The sequence below is a fragment of the Oxyura jamaicensis genome, chromosome 17, assembly GCF_011077185.1.
Source record: "Oxyura jamaicensis isolate SHBP4307 breed ruddy duck chromosome 17, BPBGC_Ojam_1.0, whole genome shotgun sequence".
NCBI classification, from domain to species: domain Eukaryota; kingdom Metazoa; phylum Chordata; class Aves; order Anseriformes; family Anatidae; genus Oxyura; species Oxyura jamaicensis.
In genome coordinates, this window is record NC_048909.1 from 6235962 (window position 1) to 6263678 (window position 27717).

The 27717-nt window shown below is 42.2% G+C and overlaps 1 protein-coding gene across 27 annotated transcripts in view; it reads right to left on the reverse strand.

Moving 5' to 3' along the window:
• Positions 1 to 32: 32 nt before the first annotated feature.
• The window catches only part of FNBP1 (formin binding protein 1), a 95939-nt gene continuing 68254 nt past the window's right edge, over positions 33 to 27717 (reverse strand). For 3 of the 27 annotated variants that reach the window (XM_035341445.1, XM_035341428.1, XM_035341438.1), the window contains exons 10-19: positions 26332 to 26514; positions 21111 to 21197; positions 17712 to 17726; positions 17525 to 17560; positions 14017 to 14126; positions 11222 to 11354; positions 9933 to 10054; positions 9330 to 9469; positions 8315 to 8473; positions 4118 to 5625 (exon numbers count right to left, since the gene is read on the reverse strand). In XM_035341445.1, the coding sequence (XP_035197336.1) occupies positions 5591 to 5625; positions 8315 to 8473; positions 9330 to 9469; positions 9933 to 10054; positions 11222 to 11354; positions 14017 to 14126; positions 17525 to 17560; positions 17712 to 17726; positions 21111 to 21197; positions 26332 to 26514 (1020 nt within the window). In that variant the 3' untranslated portion in view covers positions 4118 to 5590. Of the gene's footprint in view, positions 3205 to 4117; positions 5626 to 7059; positions 8474 to 9329; positions 9470 to 9932; positions 10055 to 11221; positions 11355 to 14016; positions 14127 to 17524; positions 17561 to 17711; positions 17727 to 21110; positions 21198 to 26331; positions 26515 to 26905; positions 26933 to 27717 lie in introns of those variants that run through there. The other 24 variants (XM_035341435.1, XM_035341431.1, XM_035341437.1 and 21 more) reach the window with 24 other exon arrangements.

Sequence of the window (27717 nt, forward strand, 5' to 3'; positions counted from 1 at the left end):
ATGACTTTCCTTTCATTGTTACAAGGTCAATATTCGCTTTCAAATGGAAGCACTTTATTTAAGTTGAATTCTGTCTCCAGAAATGAATGGGCAACACCAGAACCTTTTACATTGGCAATGAAATTACAACACTGAGATGCCACCAAAATCTAGAGATCAGTGCTCAAACACACATACACACACATATACAAATAAAAAAAGTGCTCGACATCATCATGTTAAAATAGAATTTGGCTTCTTTTTTTAGGTCTTTTGACACTCCAGGCAGGAAAAAACAAACAATATGCATCAAACTAAATGAACCTCTGAAAAATACTCAGCATTAAACACAACTTCCCGTATCAGTAAATATGTTTCTTCTCTATTTACAGATGTTAAGAAAGGGCATTAGAGACTTTTGCTGAGGACAACGTGATTTTGTAGGCCATAGAGCCCGCAGTTCTGGGGAGGATTAGTAAATTCAAGCAGAGTTTTTATAAGCCAGTCACATATTTAGTCCTGCAGATTCTGGAAAAGGTAAACTCAACCAAAATTACCCATTCTTTACCCTGAATAAAGGCAGCAGAATGAAGATGCGTAGGCTACAATACGTGACTGTTGCTAGTTTTTCTTGTATTTAGCTTTAAGATCCAGGCATTCGGGAACTACTTGCCAAGTTTATAAAAACTCTGTAAACTCTGGCCTTTTCGTTAAAACGTTCAAAAAAAACCAGGCAGCTAAAGCTAATGCTCCTTCTAAAGCGCTATTTAGCGACACAGACATTGCAATTGTTCCAATGTTCCACAGAGGCTGACAATAATATACTGTCCACCTAGATTAAATATATAAAAGCAAACCTTTATCTAATTTGTACATAGATGGCACAACAATAGGTGAAAACGAATCCTCCTAGCTGCTGATTCAACAGTGCATTGGACACGAGAATAAAAATACTGCAGCTAAAATATTTTAAAGATATTCTTGCACGCCTCTTAACCGCTTAACCATTTAGATCCCCGACAGATGCACGCCGGCTGTGCAATGCAGCGAAGCCTTCGCACCGCTGTCACGGATCTCTGGCCAAAGCCCCGGGTGCCGAGGCTACCAGAGGCTCATGGAGCTAAGCAGTTAAGGGGCCACGGTAGCAGCAATAAGGATGGCAATTCCCTTGGGGATGACCCTTCCGACTCCGGTAACGCTGTAGCTGAGGTGTCAGCGCTGGTTGTGCCTGCCCCAAGGTGCAGGCTCCTGAGGCCCTTTAATTGGGTTAAAAAAAGGTAAGCTTTTGCTGGTCGATGCTCGCAGGTATTAAGCACCGTAATACGACAGCTCCAGTACTAACTGTAGGGCTGAGGGACCTCGTGCTACTAGAAACCAAAAATCAGTATGCTGAATGGAGAGAAAGGGACAGAGGCATGGAGACAACACGAAACTAATTCAAAAGTTACTTCATCCTGAGTGGGGAAGACCAAAGCAGTCCCCCAGCATGGAGAGCACATGATTCCTGGACACGTTTCTGTATGCTGACCCCGCACAGAAGCGCAGCAGGCAGCAAGACGCCACGCACGCACGTTTGTCTGCAAACTAAACCTGAGAGGTTGCTCTTTAGGGTTGCTAGCCAGAGCGGCTGCCGTAGCAATTTTCTCAAATTCTGGGGATTTTACAAGAGATGCGGAATTTCCCTAAGAGCAAATACATTTCCCCAGGTGACGGGCTGACTGATGAATAAATTAGGCCCTCAGGAGCTATTAGGAGCAACTGACTCTTACAGGGCTTAACCATGCACAAGATTCCTGCAATATCCTAGCAACAGTAAAGATGCAGGGGAAACCAACACTTTTATAGTATAGAGGTTTAGGAAGCAATTGACCCCTTTTTTAGGCAGTTTAGGTCCAGATCATGTGGTATTTGGAGATATTAAAGCTTTCTCTCCACTGCATGACATGATACAGTACAGCATCGCTTATCATGCTACTTCTGCTTCAAATAAAACCACGTGGGAACAGGGTGGCTGAGGAGTAAGTCACAATTCCTGTCTGGCTTCTGGGTCGAGGTCCAGTCCACGACAAGGTGGGAGAACGAAATAGAGTGCAGTTGCTTTTTTTTCTTCTCTTTTATTTTTCTAAAAAAATTCTTGTTACTCAAACATTAACTGATGAGAACGCACAAAGAAGTCATGCAAAAGGAGGAGGCAAGTCCGAAACGCTGAAAAACAAACCAACAAAAGAAAACTGCAAAGAGATTAACGACGAGCCACAAAATAACGTGGCCCTCAGGAAGGTGGGCGCAGGCAAGGCAACAGGGCGAGCATGCAGACCGAAACAAGAGCAAAATGAGGTCTTTGTGACGAGCAAAATGGGGCTTCAAACCAAAACGCCAGTGTCTGTGTTCGTGTGTGTGTGTCTGTGTGTGTGTGAGGAAGAGGAGGGAGAAAGGAAGGGGGAGTAAAGAGGAGGGGGCTGAGAGAACAAGCAGGAAAGCAAGTGTACATACGTGAGCTTGAAGGCTTTCAGGAAACAGCAAGGTCATAGGGATTTAATACTTGGAATGAGCATCAGCCTAGATTTAAAAAAAATATAAAGGCTGAAAAGTATTAGTGACCTTCTGGGGAAAGCAGAGTATTGAATAATGCATGTGGATAAAGTTTAATATCCGCAAATTCAGAGTCCAGTCCAGCTGCCGTAACACTGTTCCCGGAGTGGCTTTCCGTGTGTATTACACCTCCTTTCCAAGCTACCTGATGAAACTACCCGCAGGATTAGCGCTAAAGGCACCACGTGAAATGCTGATGGACCAGTGTGTACATTCAGATGGACTGAGGGACAAGGGAGGACAGAAGACAGACCAGTGCATGCTTGGGACTCCCTGGTTACCCTTTGCAAAGGGCAGCCAGCGGTTCTGTGACCAGCATCGGGAGCAACTGGGTGGGGGAAGTGTTGGTTATTTTTTTATGGAAGGGCTGTGCCAAGCTGGCAGAAGAGTAAGGAAGGCTGATAAGTTAATCTGAGCCACAAGTAGCATGCCATGAAAAACAGCAAGCATCTGAATGATACTGGGATGGAATTTAGGTCTGAATTTTTCAAGTGGGAACTCCAGACAAGACTGGGAGTCTGGCTTTCCGTGGGTGTATTTTAACTGCCTGCAGGGTAAACAGACCATTTTGTTTCTCCTTCTGTGACAAGCTCGCCCCGAGGTTCTTGCACCAGCACAAACACCTTTAGGAATCTAAAACATAAGAAAGACAAAAAGAAAGAGACTGGATTAGAAAGAGACTGGGGAAAAAGGAATCCCTTAAGAGTTGCACTGCCTGCAGGAGATTAAAGGAAATCCAAGCACCTACCGGGTTACAAAGAGTTAAGAAAAGCTCCTGAAGTCAGGCATACATCACCAGCAGTCATCATTCACCCCCAGCCCTTCCCTCCAGGAAGCATCACTGGATCACTGCTCCCCCCTGGGAGGAGGATGTAAAACCCTGGAGCAGGACCCTGCCAGCACTTTCTCAGTGCAACAGTAGAGAAAACAAACAGCTTTCTCCTTTTCGATCTGCACAAAGTGCTGTAGCTGATCAAGTGATAGCTCCAAAGACCATGACTGATACTGAAGAGCAACATGAAGCTAAAACACAAAGAATTTCACAGATGAGACCAGACTAGCTATCCTTTACACAACGGGCTGTGAAGATCCTTCATTCCTAAGGGAAGCCAAGTAAGAAGCAGGTAAGTGACAGTGCTCTTAGCTTCTAAACTCACGTTTGTCACATTCCTGTAGCCACAGACTGCTGGCCAAGGGCAAGTTTTCTCTGTGGTCAAATAAAGCTACAATCCAGAAGTTTGATTTGGCTGAAGAGGCTGCTGTATCAAAGGGAATATAGGATGAGTCTAAACTTCCCTGACACTTGGGAGCAGGTTGGAACTTTCAGATCTCCTTTGCACCCACTTCCATAACAACAACAACAGGGAAAACTCCAAACGATAGCACAAAAAAATGTTTTCACATATCCACAACAAAATATTCTTCCTGAAAAAGAAGTGCATTTATACTTGGTGTTTCTCTGTGTGGGAAGCAAGTGAAAAGCAGCTCTGGACCATTTCTTTTCCATTAATAAAGTTAAATGAATAGCCATTAATAAACTCACAGGAATGAGAAAATATAATGTTTATTAGAAGAAGACACCACGGTACATCAAGCTATAAAGAGATTCCTGACAGATGGTGATTCTATAAAAAATAAGACTAGAAATGGAACAACCACACTGGCCAGATTTAACAAACTTTAACACAAAACAAAAGTTTCCATGCAGTTCCAACCAGATGCAGGCAGCTGACTAACCAAAAAGGCTTATCAACATAAGGACTGAATAGTTACCAAAACAACAGCTAGGTTAAGCAGAACAACAAGCTAGAAAACCATTTATATTTATATATTTATATAAAAGGATAAAACCAATTCCAATTCAAGTAACTTTAGTTTTTTAAGTTATGTTATATACATTTTTTTATACTGGGAGATCTAAGGACAAGTATTTAACAAAAGGATTTTTAAAAAAGACACAGTCCAGTTTATAATTAATCACCATTTCCTAAATAATTTGGCAAGCATTAAATAATCAGATATATCCTAGATAAAAAGTGCATCAGCATGGTTAACTTTCACCTATTTATTTAGATAAGTCAAGGCTCTGCATAACGGTTAGAGCAGGCAAACAGCAGAGCCCCGGTGCTGCCTGTAAAGGATTTATTTATCTAACTGGGGGGGTGGGGAGGTAAACAGGAACAGACCCACAGTGGCAAAGGAACTGAAATGCTACTCAGCCCAGGGCTCCCGAGTTGTTTTTCCTTGTTGTTGTTCTCCCCCCAGGAAGTTTAGTTTCACACAACAGTCTGTTCGCTGCGCATCAGCCCAAGCAGCCAGTCCTGGTGGGAGCACACAGCCTTTTTGCTCGGTGCAACGCAGAGTTTACAGAACACCGGGTACTTTGTGCAAGTTCTTGTGTGTGTCACATTTTATTTCACAACATCCCTCGGTGAAAGGGAGCTTTGCTCCCAAGCAGATTATGAGGTACCACATTTAATAACACAGTATGGTCAGTCTTGAGCAAAAAGGTCCGACTAGTTCCAGTATTTGTTGTCAGCACCAGACACCTGACAGGTAAAAGCCCTGCAAGAAGCTACACGAACACGCACACAGAGGAATTGTGTTCCTTGTCCCCTCGCAGTTAGAGGTTGGCACAAGTCCCAAAACGTGAGCTTACAGCCAAGAGATCCAGTTCTTAATCTGCACGTTTTTTTAGCATTTAGAATAATTTCCTGAATGCATCACAAGGAGAATGAACCACGCTGGCTCTCCTTTAAGTCAGGAAGGACAACAATGCTGTTTGCAACTGAACTGGTACAATCAGGCCAGTACTTTTATTGGCAGTGATGCACATTTAAATTTCAAGGAGAACTTATACATGCATCAGCCGAGGGAACGGTACCTAACAGAGTCTTTCAGTGATGGAGATAGGACTCGTGCATTCATCTCTTCTAAAAGAAAACCTTCTGAAACAGATCTCTTAAAACAATCGTAGCAGCAAACCAGTAGGATAAAAGGTGAACAGGCCTATGCAAACCTACTCAGAGATTTTCTGAAGTGATTTGTACACATCTGAAAAAAAAAAAAAAGGCAAAACAAGATAGATGTTACTGTTCTTTTTCAATAGGGTTTGCTACCACCCTCTGACTGGAGGTATTGTGACCTTTACAGGCAGCCCTCATGCAGAAACACACAGCCCTGGCCTGGCTCACACGAGGATTATGGTCAGAAGGGTGGCTGCAGCACGCGACTTACCTGTCCCATCCATCTCAGGTGCTCTAGCACTAGAGCCCTGACAACACAGCTTTCAGCTAACCGAAAAAGCCCACCAGCTGCTGAGTGGCTTTTCACAGTGCATTTAACAGCCCCGTTCTCAGGAACCTGCAGCTCATGACAGGCAAAACCTCGTCATGCGGGCAGGCCTGCGCTACTATCCACTATCCACTGGAAGAGTCATGAACGTGCTAGGTTGGTGGAAATGCTCTTACGCTTCACACAACTACATTTAGAGGTACCAGCTGCTCGAGCATCTTTTCAAAAGCAGGAAAGAATCACCAGAGGTTATAAATGCTTTAGCACTTACAGTGCCATTTTCAGGAAAGTTGTAGTTCCCATTTTAAGTATGCAAGGACTGCGTAAGGACTTCTACTGATGTGTTAGCATCGAATGAGAACTATTCAACTTGCAATAAGGTTTGACTTTTAAACGCAGCAGCATTTCCCACAGAGCTTTATACTGCTACTGTGACATTTTATGGGAATGTAAATTTTAGCTTTTCTTTTTCATCAGAGATTTGAGAAAAAGAGACGTATATACGATAGTTCATTTACATTAGATATTCACGCATACATTTGATTTTGTTCTTACAGTCCAGCAAAATTAATGGAAAAACTTAAGGGATCTGGAATGCCCCCACTGTTGCTACAGAAGTGGCTGCAACTGTAGCAGCACTCACCTACCCCCAGCACAGACTGCCTGTTTAGGACCATTCAGCTTCACCCTATAATTTGCATTATACCATTAGCAGACTAATAGTATCTTCTGGCTGGTATTGTAATGATCCTGCAATATTGTTTTTTTTTCAGGAGAGTAAGTTAAAGAAAACTTCCGCTGCTTCAGTTAACAGGCCTGTGCCAGAATTTCTCACCCTAGCCAGAGACATGCTTTGTTTTATTTCCTATCCAACCCGCTGCTCTGCTCAGAAGTAGGCGATTTGCTGTATCCGTCCTCTGATGTGAGCCACACTGCCTGTCTTGGGCAGGAGAGCCATGCTTATTCCTTAAGACATATTTAAATGCCACACTAGCTTAAACGTTTCAAGCAGCCTACTCTGCTGAAAAACAAATTTTTCCAGCAGAATAATCATGTTGCTTTCAGCTACTGCCATACACAGAGCAGTCAATCTCCAAAGGAGAGAACACAGAAGGGGTCTCTCATTCTGTGCTGTCTTTTTCTGACCATGAAGTAAAATGTACGATCCACAGCCGTCTTTCAAAGGTTAACAAAAGCAGACAGAGGGGCGCTGAGCTTTCTGCGCTCTTTTGCATCTCAGCTGCCTCTGTATTTGCCAACACAAACATAAAACTACTGTATGATGGCAAAATACAACAGGACCCCAGACATTTTATCTGCAGCAGACAAGGCACTGCGCTGTTTAATACTGAATCCAGGAACAGCGAACTAATCAAGTTATAGTGCTTGTTTACAGAGAGAGCTCCACTCTCTCCCTACTGTCTCCAACCCCCTATAAGAATGGTTCAACTTTCTTTTAAATTGGATGAGGCACCTTGCTTCACACCAAGAACTTCAAGGGCTAGGAAACACAATAATCTGAAGGATTACATGAGGAAAAAAATAACTGTTTTGGAACAAATGTCCTGTTTTGGAACAGGATTAAAACAATCTCTGTGTATTATGTTACCAAGTATTTAGATGTTAGCATGTGTTCTAGCCAGTATTTCCCTGTATGCTCTGCTTGCTTACACAACACATCTATTTGTGAGGAGTCAAAAGCCAAAAAGGAAACTGAAGGTAGCCCAGTCTAAACTCAGCACGTCTCCATTGATTGTGTGTGAGCAAAAGATGAAGCCGTTTTTTATGGGTCATCTGAAATAGCCGTATTTCATCTGAAATAGCAAATATATCCAAAAGACCATTTTCTGAAATGTATCAAGATGGAAAAGAATAGAGGATCTTCCTTAATGTCAAGGATTTAAGGATGACAGAGTGCTGTGTAGGCACGTGGCAAGATCTCTCCTTCCTCTTCCGAACACACTGACTACATGATGAACAGGTTTCAGTTCAAAAGGTCCACGGAACTTATTAGACTCTGAAAAGCTACAACACTGAGATAAAAAACAGCAGCTAAATATTTCCTATGGAACAATTCACTGAACCAGTTTGGAACAATTGGCTTGTGAATATGTCTGAGACGCCCCCTGGGTATCTAAGGAAAGCCAATAATCATTCCAAATGGCTCTGTTTCCTGCACTAAGTTGGGCGTGCAATGGCAGTGACAGTTGAATAAGCACCTACTAGGAAAGGCTGCATTTTCCCTCTACCACGCTATCCTCCTCTGATCAATAAAAAGCATGTTTTGCATACAGCACACAGTATTAGTCCACGTACAAAATAATGCACTTGGTGGCATTGTACAGACTTCTAAAAGGCTCTATCTGCAACACAGAGCAGTTGCAGGGTTGGGTATCTCTGTGAAAGCAAATAAAGTAATAATAATAGTATTAAATATAAGTCATAGCACCTTTGGCATTTTTGTCCAAATAGACTTCAACATACGACGTAGGGACGTAGCCCTCCTCATCTTCATTCCTTCGGATTCGCGTCCACCCGTCACCTTTGTCTTCCTCTATTACATAGAGCATTTCTCCTTCTGCTACAGAAATTGTTCCTTCATTCTGACCTGAAAGACACAATAACATGGATTTTAGGGTACCCTGTGCAATGGGGATGACAGATAGAGATGGGGATGCCTATGGCACATAGGATACAACCTTTGTTGTATCACTGCAGCATGAACACATGATTCTGGAGCCAAGAGAGCATGCTCAAAGAACCAGAGACATGTGATCCTAACCTCAGGGTTGCCATAGGAAATGCTGCTGCCACCAACAGAGAGAAAGCACCCACGAGCCTCACAAAATTTCTTGTAGCTAATGTCCAGCTTTTACAGCTACTCTATTGGAAAGCAGCGATCACAGGCCAGAGCGTTTATTTACCACAGGCAGGCTGAAGTTACAAGGCCATGTGTGTACCACTGAGAACTTACTTCAAATGAGTACCGTAACCCTAAATAATGCAACCCTTACACAAATTTCTCCTCACAGCAGAACTTCCAAACACGCAACGTATCAGATTTTTGCACCAGTAACAGCAGTTTGTATGGTGCTCCTGTGACAATATGATTTGAGTTTATCCCCCAGCAAGCAATCCCAGTCAAAAAATTCTCATGGAGACCTTCAGTAACTATGGGATAAAGCACGCTGAGGGAAGGAAATGCATTGAATAGAAAACTTTTTATTACCTCACTATTTAGCACTCTAAGCATAAACAATTCTAGATTTTTTTTTCTTGCTGAGGCCTTGCAAAATGCAAGGCAAATCACTGTCCTGGTGCCTCTGCAAAACAGAATCATGCCAGAGCCTCACTCAGCCTTTCTTTACCTACTTAAGCACTGAAGAGGTTAAACGGAGGTTTCCCACTTGTCATAGGAACCAAACAAAACAGTAAGCAAAACGAGAGTAAAAGCTGAGTAATACCTTCAAACGTATAGAGAGCTTTACATGTTCCTATGGTTGGTAGTGGTTCTTCATCATCAAATTCATCATCGAAATCTGTTGCAGGTACTTTCATCTCAGTCTCCTGACTTTGCTCTTCTGTGTAACTGCCATCTGGGCTGCTCAAGAGAGGAAAATACAGAGCAACTATAGCAACCAGCCTCGGGAGCAAAGAGGATGGCTTGTTTACCAGGCGCTTAAGGCAAGGTGAGCAACTCGAGCCACTCAGCGATTCCAAAGCATGCTCAGGACAGGCTGCTACCACTAGCACCTGTCACAATACAATGGGCAAGACTAGTTATTTTTCTCTTCAAAAGTTGTAAAATACGTCCATCTCATTTGCCTTCACAGCACTGAGGGCAGGGGCTATTATAAATGTCATCATACTTAGAAAAGCAGCTCTTCAAGTTGGAATCTTCTATATGCTAAAAGTAGTAAGCAAGACTCCCTTCATGGAGTGCCTGCCTTTAGTCTGGTCATTGAATAAACTTCTGAACATTGCAGAGCAACAGTTTTCCTGTTTAAAGCTCAGGAAATCAGGTTCAATACCAGTCCAAACCAGTCAGCTCTATACAGATACTGTACCTCTCCCGGTCCTGTGCGCAGCTGTTTACTGCTGACGTGTTCTGGGCTTCATACAGCCCGCTCTGCCGTCGGGCCTGTTCAGTCCGCATGGGCAGCCTGCCCTCCACCTCAGCCAGCCAGCCCTGCGAGGGAAAAGCAGCGGTCTTACACATCCCCAGTGCTTAGACTTGCAGGGGGACATATGTTGTTTTTACTTTGTTTTGTTATGTTTGACATTCAGACTATGGAACTAAAACCAGATTGTAAACATTTAAAAGTTTTCTTTTGAGATGCAGTTGTCAGGGGTATAAATAGATTCTGTATGTTCAGCATTTATTAAAACTCTTGGTCTTGCCGCAAAACATGCTTACTGAAAACTTGATTCTTTTGTGACGCTGGGTGCTGAAAACACCCAGTTAAGAGGAGCAGTGAATAGCTGTTTGGACATGCTGCTGCTCTCGTCACAATGAAGTATGAAGATATGTGGCAGCTTAAAGTAGTCTCAAGAACATCAGACACACAGCAGTCTTAGTGACTGCTGAATGCAAGAGGAGTAATCTGGGGAGAAAAAAGAGCCAGAGATTTTCAAATGGCTAAGCAAGCAATGGATAGTAAAGCTGATAACTGCAAGAAACATCTAATATTAACAAGCTTTATATCTTTTTATGTTCATAGCCTAACTTAGAGAGTGAAACCACTCCTCAGTCCTATAATCCTTCTGGTGTAATTATAATGGGATACACTTATAATGGCTTCTTATATTCCAAATACTTCTCATACTCTTGAGATTTTGCATCTCTAAGAAGCCTCCTGTTAATGGCAGACTATTCCTTAAAATGTATTTCTTCTGATGGCTTCTGTCTTGCTGTTAAGACTTTAAACAGTACTTTACATTTATGTTCCTCTGATTTTCCACAGACATCTGTAACATGATGCTTCAAATTATTTAATTAAATAAGCATCTGAACCCCTCTAAGCAGTCCAGAGAGTGCTACATTTTCTCTTATCCTCTTCTTAGCATCGCTTGTTTTCTGTGGGAAATTAAAGAGCATGCAAGTTGGCTGATAATCACAAGAGATGGTACATATTTATGTTACACAAATAGGCTGAAAGATCTCAATTAACTTAAGTGCTTAAGTATCACTTCCCCATAGATAGGGAGAAAATGCTTCAATATGTTTCTATCTAGAAAAGCACTGAAGCACCTGCTTAGAATCAAGCATGTGCTGAGCTACTTTTCACTGAAGCAGGGCGTATTCACTTAGACCATCACCACTACTGTACATTTACTCTTGTATCTCTTCCCATACCTCAAATTTCTGAACTTCTAATCGTAACTTTTCAATGTTCTGTCCGAGTTCTGCTAATCTGTGGTCCACACTTGCTGGATCTCCCATCTGTGGGTTCTTGATATACACATCTTTCATTTTCGTTAAGGCATCTCTGAAAGAGAAGAAAAACAAAGCATATAAAGGTTAGTGCAGCTGGGGGCAAGTCTCTTTCTCTAAATGAGGGAAAGCAAAAGGATAATAAACTGCCTTTTCTTTTCTCTGTGGTTCAAGTCTTGTCTGTTACAATGGTAATGGGGAACGCCCAGACAGGGCCTTTTGTCCTGTATAGAACCAACCATCAAAAAGCAACAGCAAAATCACTCACTGAAAGAGAATTCACATTGTCAGAGGTGGAAGGGGAAAAAAAAAAGTGTGTCTGTGTGTGACACCTTTACCTACAAGGTGATACGAGAGGCACTGTCCACAAGCCTAACCCTTCAGTCCTTACATTAAAAGGAGCTTCTTACTCTACAATCAGCAGAGGGTTTTTCACGTGAGCAAGGCTGGCAGCTGGAGCTTCACCAGTGAAGCGTTCGGCCACACAGATGTACGGCGCTGCTACAAGCACACACTGCATTTAGATCAAATTATTCCAGCTCCATGTGGCCCACATGAAGAACCTCAGCAGAGAAGTGACTGGATGCCTGGATAATTGCCTTTTGCAAGGCAAAACAAGGAATTTGGTATTGACTTTTAGCCTGACACATTGTTTTATTTAGTACTAGGAGGATTTCCACTTGCCAGCCCAGGGGATGGGGTGGCAATCTTGGGGCGGGGGGGGGGGGGGGGGGGACGACAACAAACAGTTACATCACTCTCTACCATCATGGGCTGAAATCCAACTGAGAAACTAGGACAAGGAGCTGGACATGGATGTATTAATAAAAAAGGAGTGATAACCAGGAATTCCTACCTTGCTCATTGGATTTTGTCCTTTGGAATGCAAATCATTTGTAAGATATTTATTTCACACTGCTTAAAATGAAGTGAAATCCAGATGGTTTGCATTTGTCACAGCATAGCAACAGATGGACCTTAGGCCACATAATGCGACCCTGCATCCTGTTAAGTTATACATTATTTTTACTAGATTGATTCTGGGGGCTGTGTTTCATATCAACCCAGATGCCAAATGCCTTGGGTTTCAGAGTTGTTAATTTTAGGGCCTACTATGATGAATATACCAACATTAATGCAGTACATGCATGAGATCCCTTAGGGAAGCCTGCGGAGCTGTCACCAACAGCAATGTGCTGCCTTTGACGTGAGGCAAGTTAAGGCTGAACTTAAGGAAAAAAATTATCTGCATGATGAACGTTTCAGAGCTGAGAGATGGGTGACTTACAAGCCAATTTCCTGTATTACTGGCACAGCTGTTCGGCTTTTCTCTAGGCATTACTGGGGGGGAGAAAGGTTAATGTCAGTCCCACGACTCAAGTTAACACTCTTTATATTTTAGAGTTTCCCACCAAACTCTTGACAATTGCAATTCTGTGCCTGCTTTTGCTTTGTGTGTAGAGAAAATGAGAAAAAGAGTGGGTGGCAAGGAAGTGGGACTGCTCTGTGGTTGAAGCCCTAAGGGACAATATTGCAAACCTATGAGTCATGATGATTTTAATTTTTTAACTCTTGCTTAACTGCTGGTGCTAATTCCTCAATCGTATACTATCTTCATTTTAAAATCACTTCATTCTGCTCTGATTTCATATCAGGTTTTATTGTTGGGTTACCTCAGAATCAATACAGAGCAAAAGGGAAAATCTATACAGAAACAAATGTTAAGTTACCACAGAGGGAAAAATGCTATGGAAGTAACATAACCATGTGCAGTCTTCCTTTCTCTTTTATGATATAAGATATAAAGAAGATAGTCTGGGTAACCAAATCAACATAAATAGGACCTTCAAAGCAAAATAGCAGAAAATGTAGGCACATCTTTGCAAATGCGAAGCAGTATTTTGGGATGGACTAATACCAGTGAGGCTGAGTCTTAAAATCATTCGGAGAAGAAAAATTTAGTCTCCTAAAAACATAGCATGCTGAATCTTTAATGCAACTGCAGGAGCCAGAATACAAGCAAACACGGGAAGTAACAAATGCGAGCTGCCAGAATCAATAAAAAGTGTGTAACTAAAATGGTCTTGTTCTCAACCACAAGGATAAACAAAACCTTGTAGAAAAAACATCCACAAAAGCTCAGGACTCATCTTTTCTGCTTCCAGGAAATGTATGCTACAGACCAGAGTCTTAAGATACATACCAATCAATCTGCACTCCTGACGATGTTATCAGGCTCATAATAGCCTCCTTTGTTGGGATCTACCCATGCCCACCTTTGCACATCATATGTTTATAGCTGACCTGCTAAGTGCTGAGAGGTCTGATTGTGCTCCTGACTGAGACTGTACTTACATCCCGTACTTACCTAAAATAAACAACAACAAAAATTCCACTACCATCACCCACCCCCAGTACCAGATCATATCACCCCCCAAAAAACTGTGTATCCGACACTGATCTTTGTCTGGATCCTGACTAAACTGCTACTCTGCTGCAAAGGCCCAAGACAGAAGCTCCACAAAGAAAGAAAAATTTTCTGCAGTTATCACGTATCTAATTCCCATCTTTATTTATACATATATATATATATATGAATATATATATAGATATATATCACTTTAGAAAACCCTAGAACCATGCACTTACTATTCAGTTGTTTCAGTTCTGCTGTAGAAGACCACCTATTTCATTTTTCATTGGCGGTGTTGGCTTACCTTTGATCCATTTCCTTCTGAATGTCTTTGTTTAGTTCATCGACTTTTTGCTGAAGCTTCTTTCTTCTTTGCTCAGGTGGGAGATTGCTGAAGTCTTCTGGCCCAGCTCCCTGCAGAGCGGAATGGAGGAAAAAAGAAAAAAATCAGGGTCTAGAAGAATCATCTCAGGATTGCATTTTGACAATATCCCACAAAAATCTGTGCAAAAACCACAAGGAATGGTCTGAAGCATTGTTATTGCTTGTACTAGTACGTATCAGTCCCTGAATGGCTAGGAATCTGAATGCCTAACAACTAATCCTAGGACCACATCCCACTTTCCTACCAAATGGCTATTGGAGATCAGCAACTAAAGAATGCCAGAATTCAATGGCAAAGCTGAAAACCCATTTTTATCCACGTTTAATAGCAGATTTTAATGGAGTTCCATTCTAATGGAAAGTTTGCTATCCCTGTCTTTCCCCACTCTTCTACAGACAGCAATCCTTTAGAGCAGTCACTAGCTTCTACTCCTGTGTCATAGGCATGCTTCTTGTGCCCACTACTGATTGCTGGCTTGCTCTATGGAGTCCTGAGGGTTGGTCCAATCCAGTTAATTTACGTCAGGACTCTCCTGAACACATTAAGGTAACAGAACCACTTAATCTGGGATTATACAATTTAAGGGCACATTGCACACTCTTCGGAATCCACATTTCATGTCAAAGCCTCAAGATTTCCTTTCTTACTTGTATTGACATAGAAATCAGGAATTTTATCAAAGCCACAGAATCAATTTTGAGTCGTAACTCAAGGAAAAAGCTGGAAGACCACAGCGGTTTCCCATGTGGGATTCTGCTTGAAACCTTCTCTTTTCTGCCCTCAGACTGCTATGCCTATTCGTGATTGTCCCAGTTTGGTACAGCAGGTAGACTGACTTAAAATGTGCCCGCACTGTTTTCATCAAAGTACCAACAATTTTTGGCTTGTAAGAAGGCCAGGAGGAAAGTTTGGGTGAGCTATAACAAACACATTCCAATGATAACTAGCTGCATTGTGAAAGAATGAGTTTCTTTCATGTAATCTACAGCTTGCCCTGGTATCTGCTCATTCCACATGCCATTTCTAAGGGGGAATACTGGCATGTGCAAGGCAGAAGGGGAAAACCACAAAGCTGAGTAACGCAATTCGGTAGCTCAGGAGCTTACTGAAAGCTCGTGAGTAAAGTTGCAACATCAGTTTTACTAAAATGCCAAATGTTTCTCTTAGAGAAAAGTGATTCAGTGGACACTTTACCACAAAAGCTGCCCATTAGCCCCCTTCGGCTCTGCACTGAGTGTGCCCTCTGAGACAGCGCACTCTCTTTGCATTCACAGGACATGCTATTTATAAAGGAAGCATGCGCGTGTCAGAGGGATGGAGAACTACAGACAGGCCATCTCCTCCTCTTCTGCTCTAGTAATTGCAAGGAAGCAGAGCAGGCTAGCCTAATGAAATTTTCAGTAAAACACAGCACATGCAGCTAAATCAAAGCCTGATCTTCCGAGTAACAAACTCTTAAAATTCCAATTTATGATACAACGGGAAAGCAAATTTAAAATAAATGAGGGAAACAACCAAATAAGTTAGATTCGTTCTAAAACGTGTGTCATTTGCAGTCCTTGCAGTTCTGAATTACTGCTCACAATACTTGCTGTGCATGGTACAGGAAAGCTGTACTTTAATTAGTTCTTTAATGTTGATAGCATTCTGCTTCAGAGTAACCCCACATCACATTAACTGTGAAATACATTAAAACAGTCTAATCTGCACACTAAAGCCATGCATATGTTTTTAAGGCAAAGCATCCGGATATAGCTTCGAAAATGAGTAGTTAAAAGAAAGATTTTTAAGGTGTTCTACTCAATTCTATCCAGAAGGGACAGAGATGCTTGAAAATATCCCCATTTATACCAGATTTAGTCAAACCAATTTGGAAAAGCTTTTTTATTTTTGATTCTTTGCTTCAACCTCACTCAAAAGCTCCAGGCTGGACCAAATTCAGTATCTGTGTTGACAATGCTTCAGACCAAAGCACTAGTGTCGCGTGGAAACGCATGCCTGAGACCAGGTGAACTCACTGAGACTTGATTCCGTGCTTGGTAACTTCCCACCAGAACAGAAGCTACAGATCCTCTTCTAGCAGAAAGAGTCAAGGAGCAATTTTTGCACATGCTGGCCACGTGCTCTCAAGTGAAACACGCCTGGGCTATCTCTTTAGTAGTAAGCGTTGCCTGTGTTTTCTAGAAATGCACATCTTTTTGATTTGTGTCGTTCTTGGGGAAAGGCCAGGTCAGCCATTTGTTTGGGGAGGATGTGTTCCTGCTCACTAGGGCTTGGCTCAGCTACACTACACACTGACTTTGCGGCCAGGAAAACAACAAATGGAAATTCTTGGTGTAAACCCTTTGGACTAATAGGCCAGTGGATGGCAACAGCCAAAAGAACAAGGTTTGCGAGTAAGCCTGGGGTCTCCATCATCCCTCAAGGCCTACCACAGGTCTCCAGGGAAGCAATACTGTAGTGAAGCCAAAGCGAGTCACTGTGGTGCACAGCGAGGCAGCAGGGCTCAAAACCTCCGGAGACATACCAGAGCTACACCAGGCAGCTCTCAGGGCACAGCCCTTTCCTCAGAATAAGCTGCTACGAACAGAACAGGTCCAAAACGATGCATCCATGAACAAGGCGTATGCAGGGAGGAGAGGAATAAGAGGCAGAGTGCACCTAAAGGCACTGACTGGTGAGGAAAAAGAAAACGAAGCTAATGCTGTTAAGGAGCTACTGTGGATCCTCGGAAGCTCTCTGAAATTGCAACCAGTCATTTGTGGCTCCGGCGTGCTTGCACCAAGTGGGTCAGCAAACCAGTCGCATTCTCCTTGTGACTGGAATCATCAAAGGCAAAGGAATCTCGACAAGCTATCAGGAACATCAAGGTGTGGAACATCTCAAGCAGTACAGTACCTTGAATGTAAAGTTGAGCACTCGATTTGCTTTCCCCAAGAGGCTCACCCATTCCCTTTCCAACTCAGTAACTTTATCTTACCGTAGTTCAAGCAACCTTCGCAGCTGCATCCAAGATGGAATTTAGGATTCGTATACATAATTGGCAAGTTCAAATCAGATTGAGTTAACCTTGTTGGTTAAGGTTTACAGAACTGTAATTAATATCATTATTAGTTATTCTGATGGACTACATAGGGCTGTAAAATGTAGGCAGTGATGCAGATTTCCAGTAATACCTGGACACAGAAAGTACACTTTGCAGCTATGTTACAGTTAAACAAAATGCATGCATTTCTCTCTGAAAAGGGTCCAAATATAGACACCTTTGTTTCTTTCTTTTAATGTTTTCATTTATACTTATACAGTAGCAGAATTACTTGATACTGTTTTCTACATTTTCGTAGCCCTAGATTACAAAAATGAAAGCTAAACTAGATATTAGAGTTAATTTTTTAGCAACTTATTAGAAAGACTGAGATCCGATCACCTCTATTAGACTCCAGACCTGTGTATTCAGAGTTATCTGATAAACATCAAAAAAAAAAAAAAAGCAAACACAAAGAAGAAACAAATTTAACAATTTCAGTGTCATGTCACATGTGGCACAGTGCACATTAACACACACAGAAAATTGTGATTAAAACACAGGACAGGCATGCTGTAAATGTGCTTACCAGCTTGAGAGAAAGCTTCATGTAAAAATTGGAGAGATACAGGGTGGGGGAAAAAGAGAAAAAAACAGTGCATCAGGAGAAGAGGAACTTTTTCAGACTGACGTTACAATACAATGACACATACTCCCCTTGCTGTTGGAATGCAAAATGGGTAACGCTAACAGATCTGTGCAAAAGTTCACAAGAGGGCCCAGCATTACCAGAGAGCTGCCATTTCCTCGCCAGGAGCAGGGATGGAAGCGTTTGTTGTACCTCTACATACGTGCTTCAGTACTGCAGGTGAAAATCTGCCCTGGGCTGGCTCATTTACAGCAGCTACAACAGTGATTCTCTCATTAACGCAACAGCTTTGAAGTGGAAAAAAGCCTCTGAACTTGCAAATGTATGCAAGTTGCTTTAGATCAAAAACAAGTTGAAGTGCAGTCACAAGCATCAGCTGCTTTATGCAAGAGAAGGGGATGATGATGCCTGACCAAAATGCCATGAAGAGGAAAGGTGCTATTGCTCAGCCTCCTGCTGCACGGTGCCATCCCCAGCCGCTTCCAGGAGCCAGAGCCTCGCTCTCAGGCCCGTGGCCAAACGACAGTCCTCCCAGAATATCCCTGTTTCCTGGGGACAGCACCATCCGGGCAGTCTCTTAAGCCATTTCATGTTCTTGAACAATTCAAACACAGATACTCATCATCTCAAATTTATTTTGGCCACACGGTCAGACAAGGTCAGGACCAAGAACAAGGAAAAAAAAAATTCCTTCCCTTTATACCAAATCGATTCAATGACAGCCCAGTAAGACATTATTCAAGCCCCTTAAATGATTTACGTGATCTAATTTTTCAAAGGTTAACACATTTCCTGGTACAGAGCCAAAACATTATCTTTGACTTACTCTGGGAAAGAAAGAGACTGCAAGAAGTGAAGTGTACACGCTTACAAAGCCTACAGAGCCGCATAGCTCGCCTCTGTCCTACATCACTTACACGTACAGCTCTCAACAGTGCTGCAGGGCCTCAAACTGACAGGTGGACAAATATGCTTGGGCAGGCGACCACCAAAATTACCAAAGCCCTCTTTCCAGTGTTGCAAGATGTTATGACAGCTGCTATTCATGACGTTTTCCGAGAGACAGGGAGCCTCATGGTGTCACAGTGCCTTTCTGCTCTATGCCAAGCAGCACAAGTTGACTGCTAGTCAAGATACAAACCCAGATTTTGAAGGGAAAATCAAACCTGCATCTAGCCTCCTCTTCCAGTAAGCTGCACTGTGACTGTGCTACCAGATCTCTGGGGACAGCCGTGAAATGCTCAGACCATGCAACAAACTTCTAAGTGCATAAACGTGTGTGCTGTATGATAAAGACAGCTGGAAAGTGAAAATAGGGAAGGGCCTCTTGCTCTAGGTGATGATCGTATCGTCAGACTTCTGCATGTTCTTCCATCTAAGAGCTCTCTGTAATTATTACCGCTGACAGCTCCCAGATATGGTGCTCTCAGAATCAGATGCTCCGTTTTTTTATTTATTTATTTTTAGCAGGAAAACAGTTCTTAGGGCTGGATTTAAAACGAAGGTGGCTCTACATCTATGGTGTTTTTAACAGCGTGCTTAGGAAATACAAGATTTTCCAATACAATCATTATCATTAGTTGGAATTTATACAATGATATATGCCAGCCGTTCAAGGAAAAGATATGGTCTTAAAAGAAATGGTGAAATATTCCCTTTGAGCTGACACAGTCAGCAACAATGCAGCAGTTAACTTCCCTCTGAAGTTCATTCTTCTAGTACGTAAACACTTGATTATCACAGTGCAGTGAAGAAATTTACTCTTAGCTAAGATGCCACTGCAAAACCAAAGAAAACTAATCCATTTGAGAGAACAATCACAGAAGGAGAAAGAAGGAGCTAAAACGTGTTGCTGAAGAAATTCAGCGGAGGCAGCTTCGCTTTGCGTAATTGCTTTAGCGTTCCTGTGAACTTTAGCATAGACATGATCAGCACAAACTGAGATCCTCGTACATACAGATACAGACAGACTTATGGTGCAGAAGAAATATTTACCTATGAAGCGCTCTATAAAAGGCACAAATGTAGGCTACATGCGCTAGTTTCTAAACACTACTCACTCTAGAGGCACTACGCTACTGCGAGGAACTATCTGCATCAAGACTAGTCTTTCGCTGTAAATTCAGCAACTTTGAAAGTGATTACAGACACTGTATGCCAAATTCTTACACTGTTAAGTATGACAAAAATAGAGAACTTATTAAAAGCATTTCCAAAAAGACCACATCAGGGGTTGTTACAACCGGTACGAATAACAAAGCAGCTCATGGACTGAAAACAGTGAAATGCTGAAATAAGTTATCGTCCGTTTTTCCTTTTTGAAATGTGTTGGTAATTTACATGACAGCGATTCAATTGCTGCAAGGAAATACAAGCAGACAAAATAAATCTGCGTTAAACATTGGCTAAATAATTACTTTTGCCCAGTCAGTTGGGTTTTCAAAGCTAGAAACTACAGCTCCTGGAAGAACCGGAGCATTTTTCCCTCCAAACAATCAGATAAAACGCATTGCTATAAAATACACAAATATGTTTCCAGTTGTCAATTTAACCCAAGTCTAGCTTAGTCTTGCAGGGAAAAAATGAAGAGCCTAAGAGCCACAAGCTTCAATAACACATGAGAGAGCATGAAAGCCAGCAAGTCCATGTGTTATTGGACAGTCACAGACACTAACCTCACTTACAGAAAACAGGGTTGAAATAAAGCGCTGCGCTTCCATACAGCCAAGAGGTAATTTTCTTTTTTAGTGCTCCTATACAATGCTTTACCTGGGTATCAGATTTAGAGGTCACATGTGCCGATTCCATGAACTATCATCATTACAGAGAGCTCAGGGAAGCTTCAGAAAGCTTTTCAGAGCGCTCTACCTCCAAGGCACAGAACGTGTCACCGCACTGCTAGGAATCAGGGGCTGGCTCCTGCTGGTCCAGACTGCACTCATAAAATAATTCAGTATAAATGCAGGGAACCCACATGTAGTTCTTTTTACCCAGAACAACTGAGTTGTAAAAGCAGGTTGGTAAGCCTACAAGCTTAACCAATTTATTTATTTTTTAGTTATTTCTTTTACAGCCACGCACACTTTAAGTGGTTCCCACCGTAGTCTGAATTTCACAGGCCCAGCTGCTTTCATTCTGCCAATTTCAGCATTTCCAGGACTAGCAGACAAATCTTCCTGCACACAACACAGTAAGCTGCAACTTGCCTCTCACCAAGTTTGCAGTTTCCCATTTATCTTTGACAAAGCACATTTCCAAAGCACACTCTAGCGGCGTTGTAAGTGGGGTTAGCGACTGTGCAGCGACGGTATGGGCTGATCACACCATACGCGGACTTACAACATATTCCCTAGCCTCAATGGCACACGTGGGTGTCCCTAAAGTCCTCTTCATGAGTTCTTTGTGAAAATACAAAGACTGTGTCTGCTGGTGAGTCAGCAAAAGAAAACACATCCGTTACGGTGGAGACTAGCACAGCACCTGCGTTTACTGCTTCTACAGCAAAAGACAGCTTGGCGCTTAATGAACCTTTAAGTGCAAAGTGGAGGCTTGTTAGATACGAGGTGAGTATTAGTAGGGTTTAGCGCACTCATAAAATTTATATATCATATTTTTAAAGGCTAGCTTAAAGACAGCAGGTCAGAAAAAATCTCTGCTGGAACAAACCACGGCTTTACCGACCCCACCCACCCAACAGCCCGTCTTGGCAGAGGTGCACACACTTGCAATTCAATAACAAGTATTCCTACGGGCAGGGAACACAGCAGGTGAACAGGGCCGGCTGGGTTTGTTTGCTGTGCCTGCTCGCTCACAGAACAGCCAAGCAGTAGTCACAAACCAAGTAACAGTCACTCAGGCAGACCAACCGGCAAGCGTTGGGGGAAGAGCGCGCAGAGCGTCACACGGGCAGGACAGGATGGTAAAGGGAAACGTGAACTGGTGCAATGGAGATCAGATGACATTGTAATGAAGTCAACAACTTCCACTAAGAAGGAAACCACAAAAAAAACCTCCACTGCGCCTTACGTGGCTGCCGGGAGGCTGGGGCTTGGGTAGCGACAGCAGGAGCTGCGTCCCAACTCCCAGCCCCATCTTCTGTTTAATCCCAGCCCAGTCTCCGAGCAAAGAGAGAAAAAGCAAACCAGCACAGTGGCACGCGGCAGCTCGAAGGTGTAAGTTCTACCCCTGGATTTTGTTAGTTCAGAAGTATTGCTCTTTAAATAAAGGTGCTGATGTTACTGCCGGTATAGCAATAAAAGAAAAGAACACAAAATTAATATCAACTAGCAGAGTACCGAGCTTTCTTTGTCCTCAAAATGGAATTAGAAAAAGCAGAGCAAGCACAAATGAAATTATGACTTATGTAAGTGGTTCCTCATTTTTGTACTCTTCTGGCTTTAACTTCCCTAAAGAAACGGAGTTGATTTTAAGCACTATACTTTTTTTATACAATCTTTTTAAAGAGTTATTAAAAACAGCACTGAAAAACTCTGCTTAGAAGACTTTTTTCCCCTCCTCTTCTAGTTCTGATCCATGGTAAATGCTGTAACATTTTTACATTATTCGCTACAGTGGGCATTTCTGCTGTCGGGGTTAGAAGAAACTTTAAAGAAAATAGGAAAACATGATTAGAAAACCACTGACGCTGACAAGAGTCAGCACCTTTTGTTTCCTTTTTAAGGAAAAATAAATAAAACAGACTAGGTATTGGTCCTGATACTGGTAGGGGTACCTCTACATCAACCTCGCATCTGTTGTAAATTGCCCAGGCATCTGTTTCCTTCCATGAAAACAAGATTCACTGGATTTTTAGTTTGGAAGCAAAATTAAAACCAGACAGGGCACAGGACATATCATTACTAATTACATAATTCATTTTAACAGTCACCAGTGATTTTTCTGCTTCAGTTTTGCAATTTCTCTTTCCAAATGCAACATAAGATGCTAACCGAAAACTTTTTAAGGAAATTACTAAAACATGCTGCCTCTCCAGACACATTCAGATCTCAAAGACTTCACGGAGGAACTGGATGGGAACCCAGTCACTCCCATTTCAAGGATCAATTACAACGCGCAGTTCTGCTGCTTGCATTTATCCTCCTAAGCTTTTGTTACCCACTAGGCTTGCTCACAATAAGCAGTTCCTTTTCATGCACTTCTTCCTTAAACTCGTGCAAAAAAGGAGTATGATACAGTTTCCTCTGACATAAACAAATTGTTACACTGCCTTTTGTAGGAGTTAACAGCTCAGTTTATTGACAAAGCCAGGAAGGACCTGACACAGTCCCAGGACATGTGCTTAGGGACATGGTTTAGTGGGTACTGTTGGTGGTAGGGGGTGGTTGGACCAGATGATCTTGGCTTTTCCAACCTTAACGATTCGATGATTCCATGACCTGCTTCTTGACAATTTGCTTGAATAATCTAAAATAATCTTAATTACTTAAATACTGAAAGTCTCCTGTGGCCGCCTTTACTGCAAGGTGCCATTCTTCTGTGCAATGTTTCTCCCTACCTCCTGCTGTCTGATTTCTCTGGTAAGATCACAATCCAGTTCTCATGAGCAAAATGCAGATGTTCTTGGATTTGGCCATAGGACAAGAAGTTGGAGAGAAACTGAGAAAAGGAAATCTTACAAGATTTAACATTGTAAAAGCAGAATTAACGGTGTTATCTAGCTATGCTATAAACGGGCCACATCAAACCTATCAGATGAAACAAATGCCAACAACTCATTTTTCATCTCGTAAACAGGACTGGGGGGAGGATTGTCTTTTTTTTGCCTGGTTAGAATTTTATTTCTGAAGATCATGAAGCACTTCTGTGACCTTTTAGTCTGAAAGGCCAAATCACCGAGGACCTTTGAAACGTGAACTTTACAAATTCTCAAGTCAGACAGAGCAAGCTGCCAGGTCTTAGCAGCCTCTCCTGCTCCGCATTTCTAGATGCACTCCGTGGCCAGACTTTGCCCCTCTGGAAAAAGCTACGAAGATCTGAACGCTGGCCACCAACTTTGTTGGATGAGTCAGGCCGGAAAACTATTTAGATACAAACATCCTGGTAGCAAACGGGGGAAGGAAACTAAACAGGAGACTATCACAAAAGGTTCAAATCAAGATTTAGCAAGAGCTGCCTTTTTCACATTTGTAATGAACATGTCAGCAGAAATTAGAGGGACTCCAGAGAAAGCTATAGGAAAATATTCTCATTATTTCACTTCTCACACAAACCAGTTTAAAACAAAGCATGTTTAAGACTCGCTTGCACTTCCCAGATAGCACATGTTGGCGTTTCTTCAGGCAAATATTAAAAGCAACTAGTCATAATCGCTTATATGGCCAAATACTCACTATGGAAGAATTTGTACATTTGAAATATGAGCTTGCAAATTGCCTGGGGAACTATAAGCTAGAATTTCTAAATTGAATTAGAAATATTCTGCATTATTTCAAATAACCTGTTCGGTGAATGGCACTATCGGAGGACTAGATAAGCTCCCACCCTCAGCAGTGCCTGCCTGGCCCAAGCATCTCACTGCCACCCCTGTGAACAGGGCCACCAGAAGCCAGCCCACCATGGCAGTGCCGTGAAGACAGCCACTGCCAGCACACCCTCCAAGCCTGCTGGTACCGAAGCAGAACTGAAAGACTGCTTTTGCCCCTTAAAAACTACCGAGGAGAGATGCTGTGAGCCAAACTGCAACCGAGGGAGGGAAGGAGGTACACTTACAGAACCTGCCCTAGGACAAGTTGGAAACTTCCCACTTCCCCAGTGAAAAGCACCAGAAAAAGGTTAGGGGTTTTTATGTATTTATTTATTTATTAGGATTATTCTAGCCTGAATACATCATTAAATAACAATTCCTTAGAAAAGAACCAAAAACTGCCTTTTTTTTTTTTTTTTTTTTTTTTTTTTAAGTGTCCTGTCTGTAACCAGACGAGACAGAATACTGTTTACGACAGTGTTTTCAATTCTCTGTGACTAACCACCGAAGTTCCCCACTGAAATCATCGCTACTTTCATACAGCTCCAGCCTGCATCCCTAAATGTCAGCGCAGTCCCTGGAGCAGAATTTGGGCTTTTTAAAATAGTTATACTTCCTTGCTGTTAAGATGCGTTTTAGAACAGGCTGTAGGATATTGAACAGTTGTGTCTCCTTCCTGTAATTTTTGTAACAATGGTTTTAAGAACCTTAACCTAGGAGCCAAAGCAATTCTGCAGTAGTTACTTCTCAGCACAATCATGATGACTGAGTTTGTTGGGGAATTATTTTATTTGTTAATTTATTATAAATGTATTTCAACACAAACACCTCAATGTAAGTTTACTGATATAGCTATGGTTCATTTGTTTATTTATTTATAAGCAAGCTCTCAGTTCAAGCCTCTCCTCCACAATTTGCGAGAAAGGCAGCTATTACTGGCTATTGAACAGTTTTTCAACTTCGTATTTATGCAAAGGTATTTTGTTGATATTTGCAGTGTCAAAGACCCTGTGGGACTTTAATTTTTCTATGGTCACTTGAAAAATTGTGCAATCCATATCATCTGCTCTAGGAGGCCACAGGGCAGACATGAAAAACTTGCTGAGGAGCAGGATTTCACAGGCACTCTACAAGAATCATATCAAATTTTCCTATCTTACTGAAACTCCACGGCACACAGGCAAGGTCCTTGGGAACTGCCAGCCCCAAACATTCAGAGCCAACTGTAGCTGGCATCTCTTAGTGGCTGCGTTAAATTCAGTCCCCTAGCATCACCAGCATGGCAGCCCCGGTTTGAAGGACACCTGTATTATATAAACATCTTTATTTCCACTTGGGATCTGTTCATATTTCACATCTCACGTTTTTTTTTGACCTGAAGACTCAGACTTAAACGAGCAACCACTTCAGCACTTGACGCGCTGTCCCTAAGACTGAGTCTCCAAAACAGAAATCGTACACAGGCTTGTGGCATTCTCGGCCACGAAACCCAGCGACGTGACGTTCCTGCTGCTGAATCAAGTGGTGTCAGGTCTTTTCAGGGAAATGCCTGAACTTGCACCAACTGAAGTCAGAAGAATTATTTTCTCGAATCCCTCCTAATTTCCTCCCCTCCTTTGGGCAGAGATCCTGAGCTGAATTTACCCTGCAGAGAAGAAAATTTCCCACAGCGGGGCAACCTTCAGCATCAGGTTTTCAGTAAGCCTCTGAACGGCATTTCTCTAAACCTACTCTGCCACAGACATATGCAGGGCTGAATTAATAACTTTGTGACTTGTATGTGAACATTAAAATTCAGCTCTTCTATACTTTGGACTACCACACTTTCATACCCCCACCGCCCCCCAGAAAAGGGCCATTTCCACCAGGAACTGTACTTTTTGTGGTTTCATTGTGGGGTTTTTGACTGCAAATGACTTTCTAGGTTGGGATTCATTGGATTTGTCTGCATGTTATGATAAAACACAACGGATTCATTCACAAAACAAAACAAGTTTTTACATAACAGAACGTGCAATAAAAGCGCAAGAAAAAAAGAAAAGAGAAAGAAAGAGAGGTATCCAGAGGAGAACTTACCCCGCGCTTTAGGCTCCTGAAGCAGTGGATTTTGGGTTTGGAGGTCATGAACTCGTTGAAGCGATGGGAGAGGGGTTCCTTTTGCTGCTTGGGAGACTGGGGGCCGTTGGGAACAGCAGAGGGTGAGGCAGAGGCAGGGGGAGGAGGAGGGGGCTGATGGGGGGATGTTAAAAGGGACATAAGCTACGTATAAGAGATGGAGAAGTGACAGAATAAAAATCAAAATAAAAAGATAAAACACAAAACGAAAATAAGCATCAAAAACAATATTTGAAATCCAGAGAAAAAAAAAAACAAAACAATTAATTAAACATTAAAGGCCATGGTTCAAAGGAGGGGGGAGAGCAGTATTTAAGAGTTGTGTTAAATGAAGGATGTGATAAATGGAAGTTTTTAGTAAGTGATGCAACAGAAGAGTAACACAAAGTATTTGGACAGGAAGCTCATGCAGACTCTTCCATGCAGCACTATCCCCATAAACTGCCCTGTTCTCACTCTGTTGACAGCTCAGAATAATGCATATGGATAGAGCTTTCAAATACCTGAAGTTAAATGGATCAGATAAGGAAGGTACCTTAGTGCCCAGTAGCGTTTCTATTATCTGGAAAACAACAAACCACATTCCTTCCTGCTTTCAAATCATACCTCGGTAACGTGCATCAAACTTCACTTTTACAAATCCTAAGAATTTGCTCAGGAGTTGGTCCTGGTTTTTGCTTCTGGCTACACTGATGAAAGCACCAGAGAGCCGCGTTTCCTCTTATATCAGCACAAGAGGAACGACCCATTTTGATCAGGTAGGATTTTTGGACTCCCTGGAATCATTAGAAGTGGTTTGATGAGGGTCAGAGAGAGATCAAAACACTGAAGCTGCTCTGGGCTTCCATCAGTGTTACTGACAACTGACCTAGTCCAGTCATCCTGCCACGTACTGGTAACCCCACACGTATGTTGCCATGCATTATGGTGTAAAATATGACAGCGAAATGAGAAAGGTTTAATGGATACATAAGTTAATATGGTCTTTAAAGTCAACTGCTCAGTTAGTTGTGCTCCGTTAGTTATGCTAAAGGAGAATGAACTGCAGAAATTCCTCGTTCCCTGCCACCCAACTGCAGAACCCAGTGCACAGACTGAGAAGGTAACTCAAATGAAAAGCTAAGGAGAGTTTTAGAAGTGTCAAACAGCAATGCCACATTAAAGCTTCCCCGAAGTAACAATGTTAGTTAGCACACGTGACACTACGGAAGTGGTGTACAATTGCTTCTCTGAGTTAGGAACAGGAATGGACCATGGCACAGACACGACAACCAAAGTTAAATCAATATAAAAACTGCAACGTAACTAAAGAAATTACAAAGAAAAATAATCAAAGATAAAAAACTT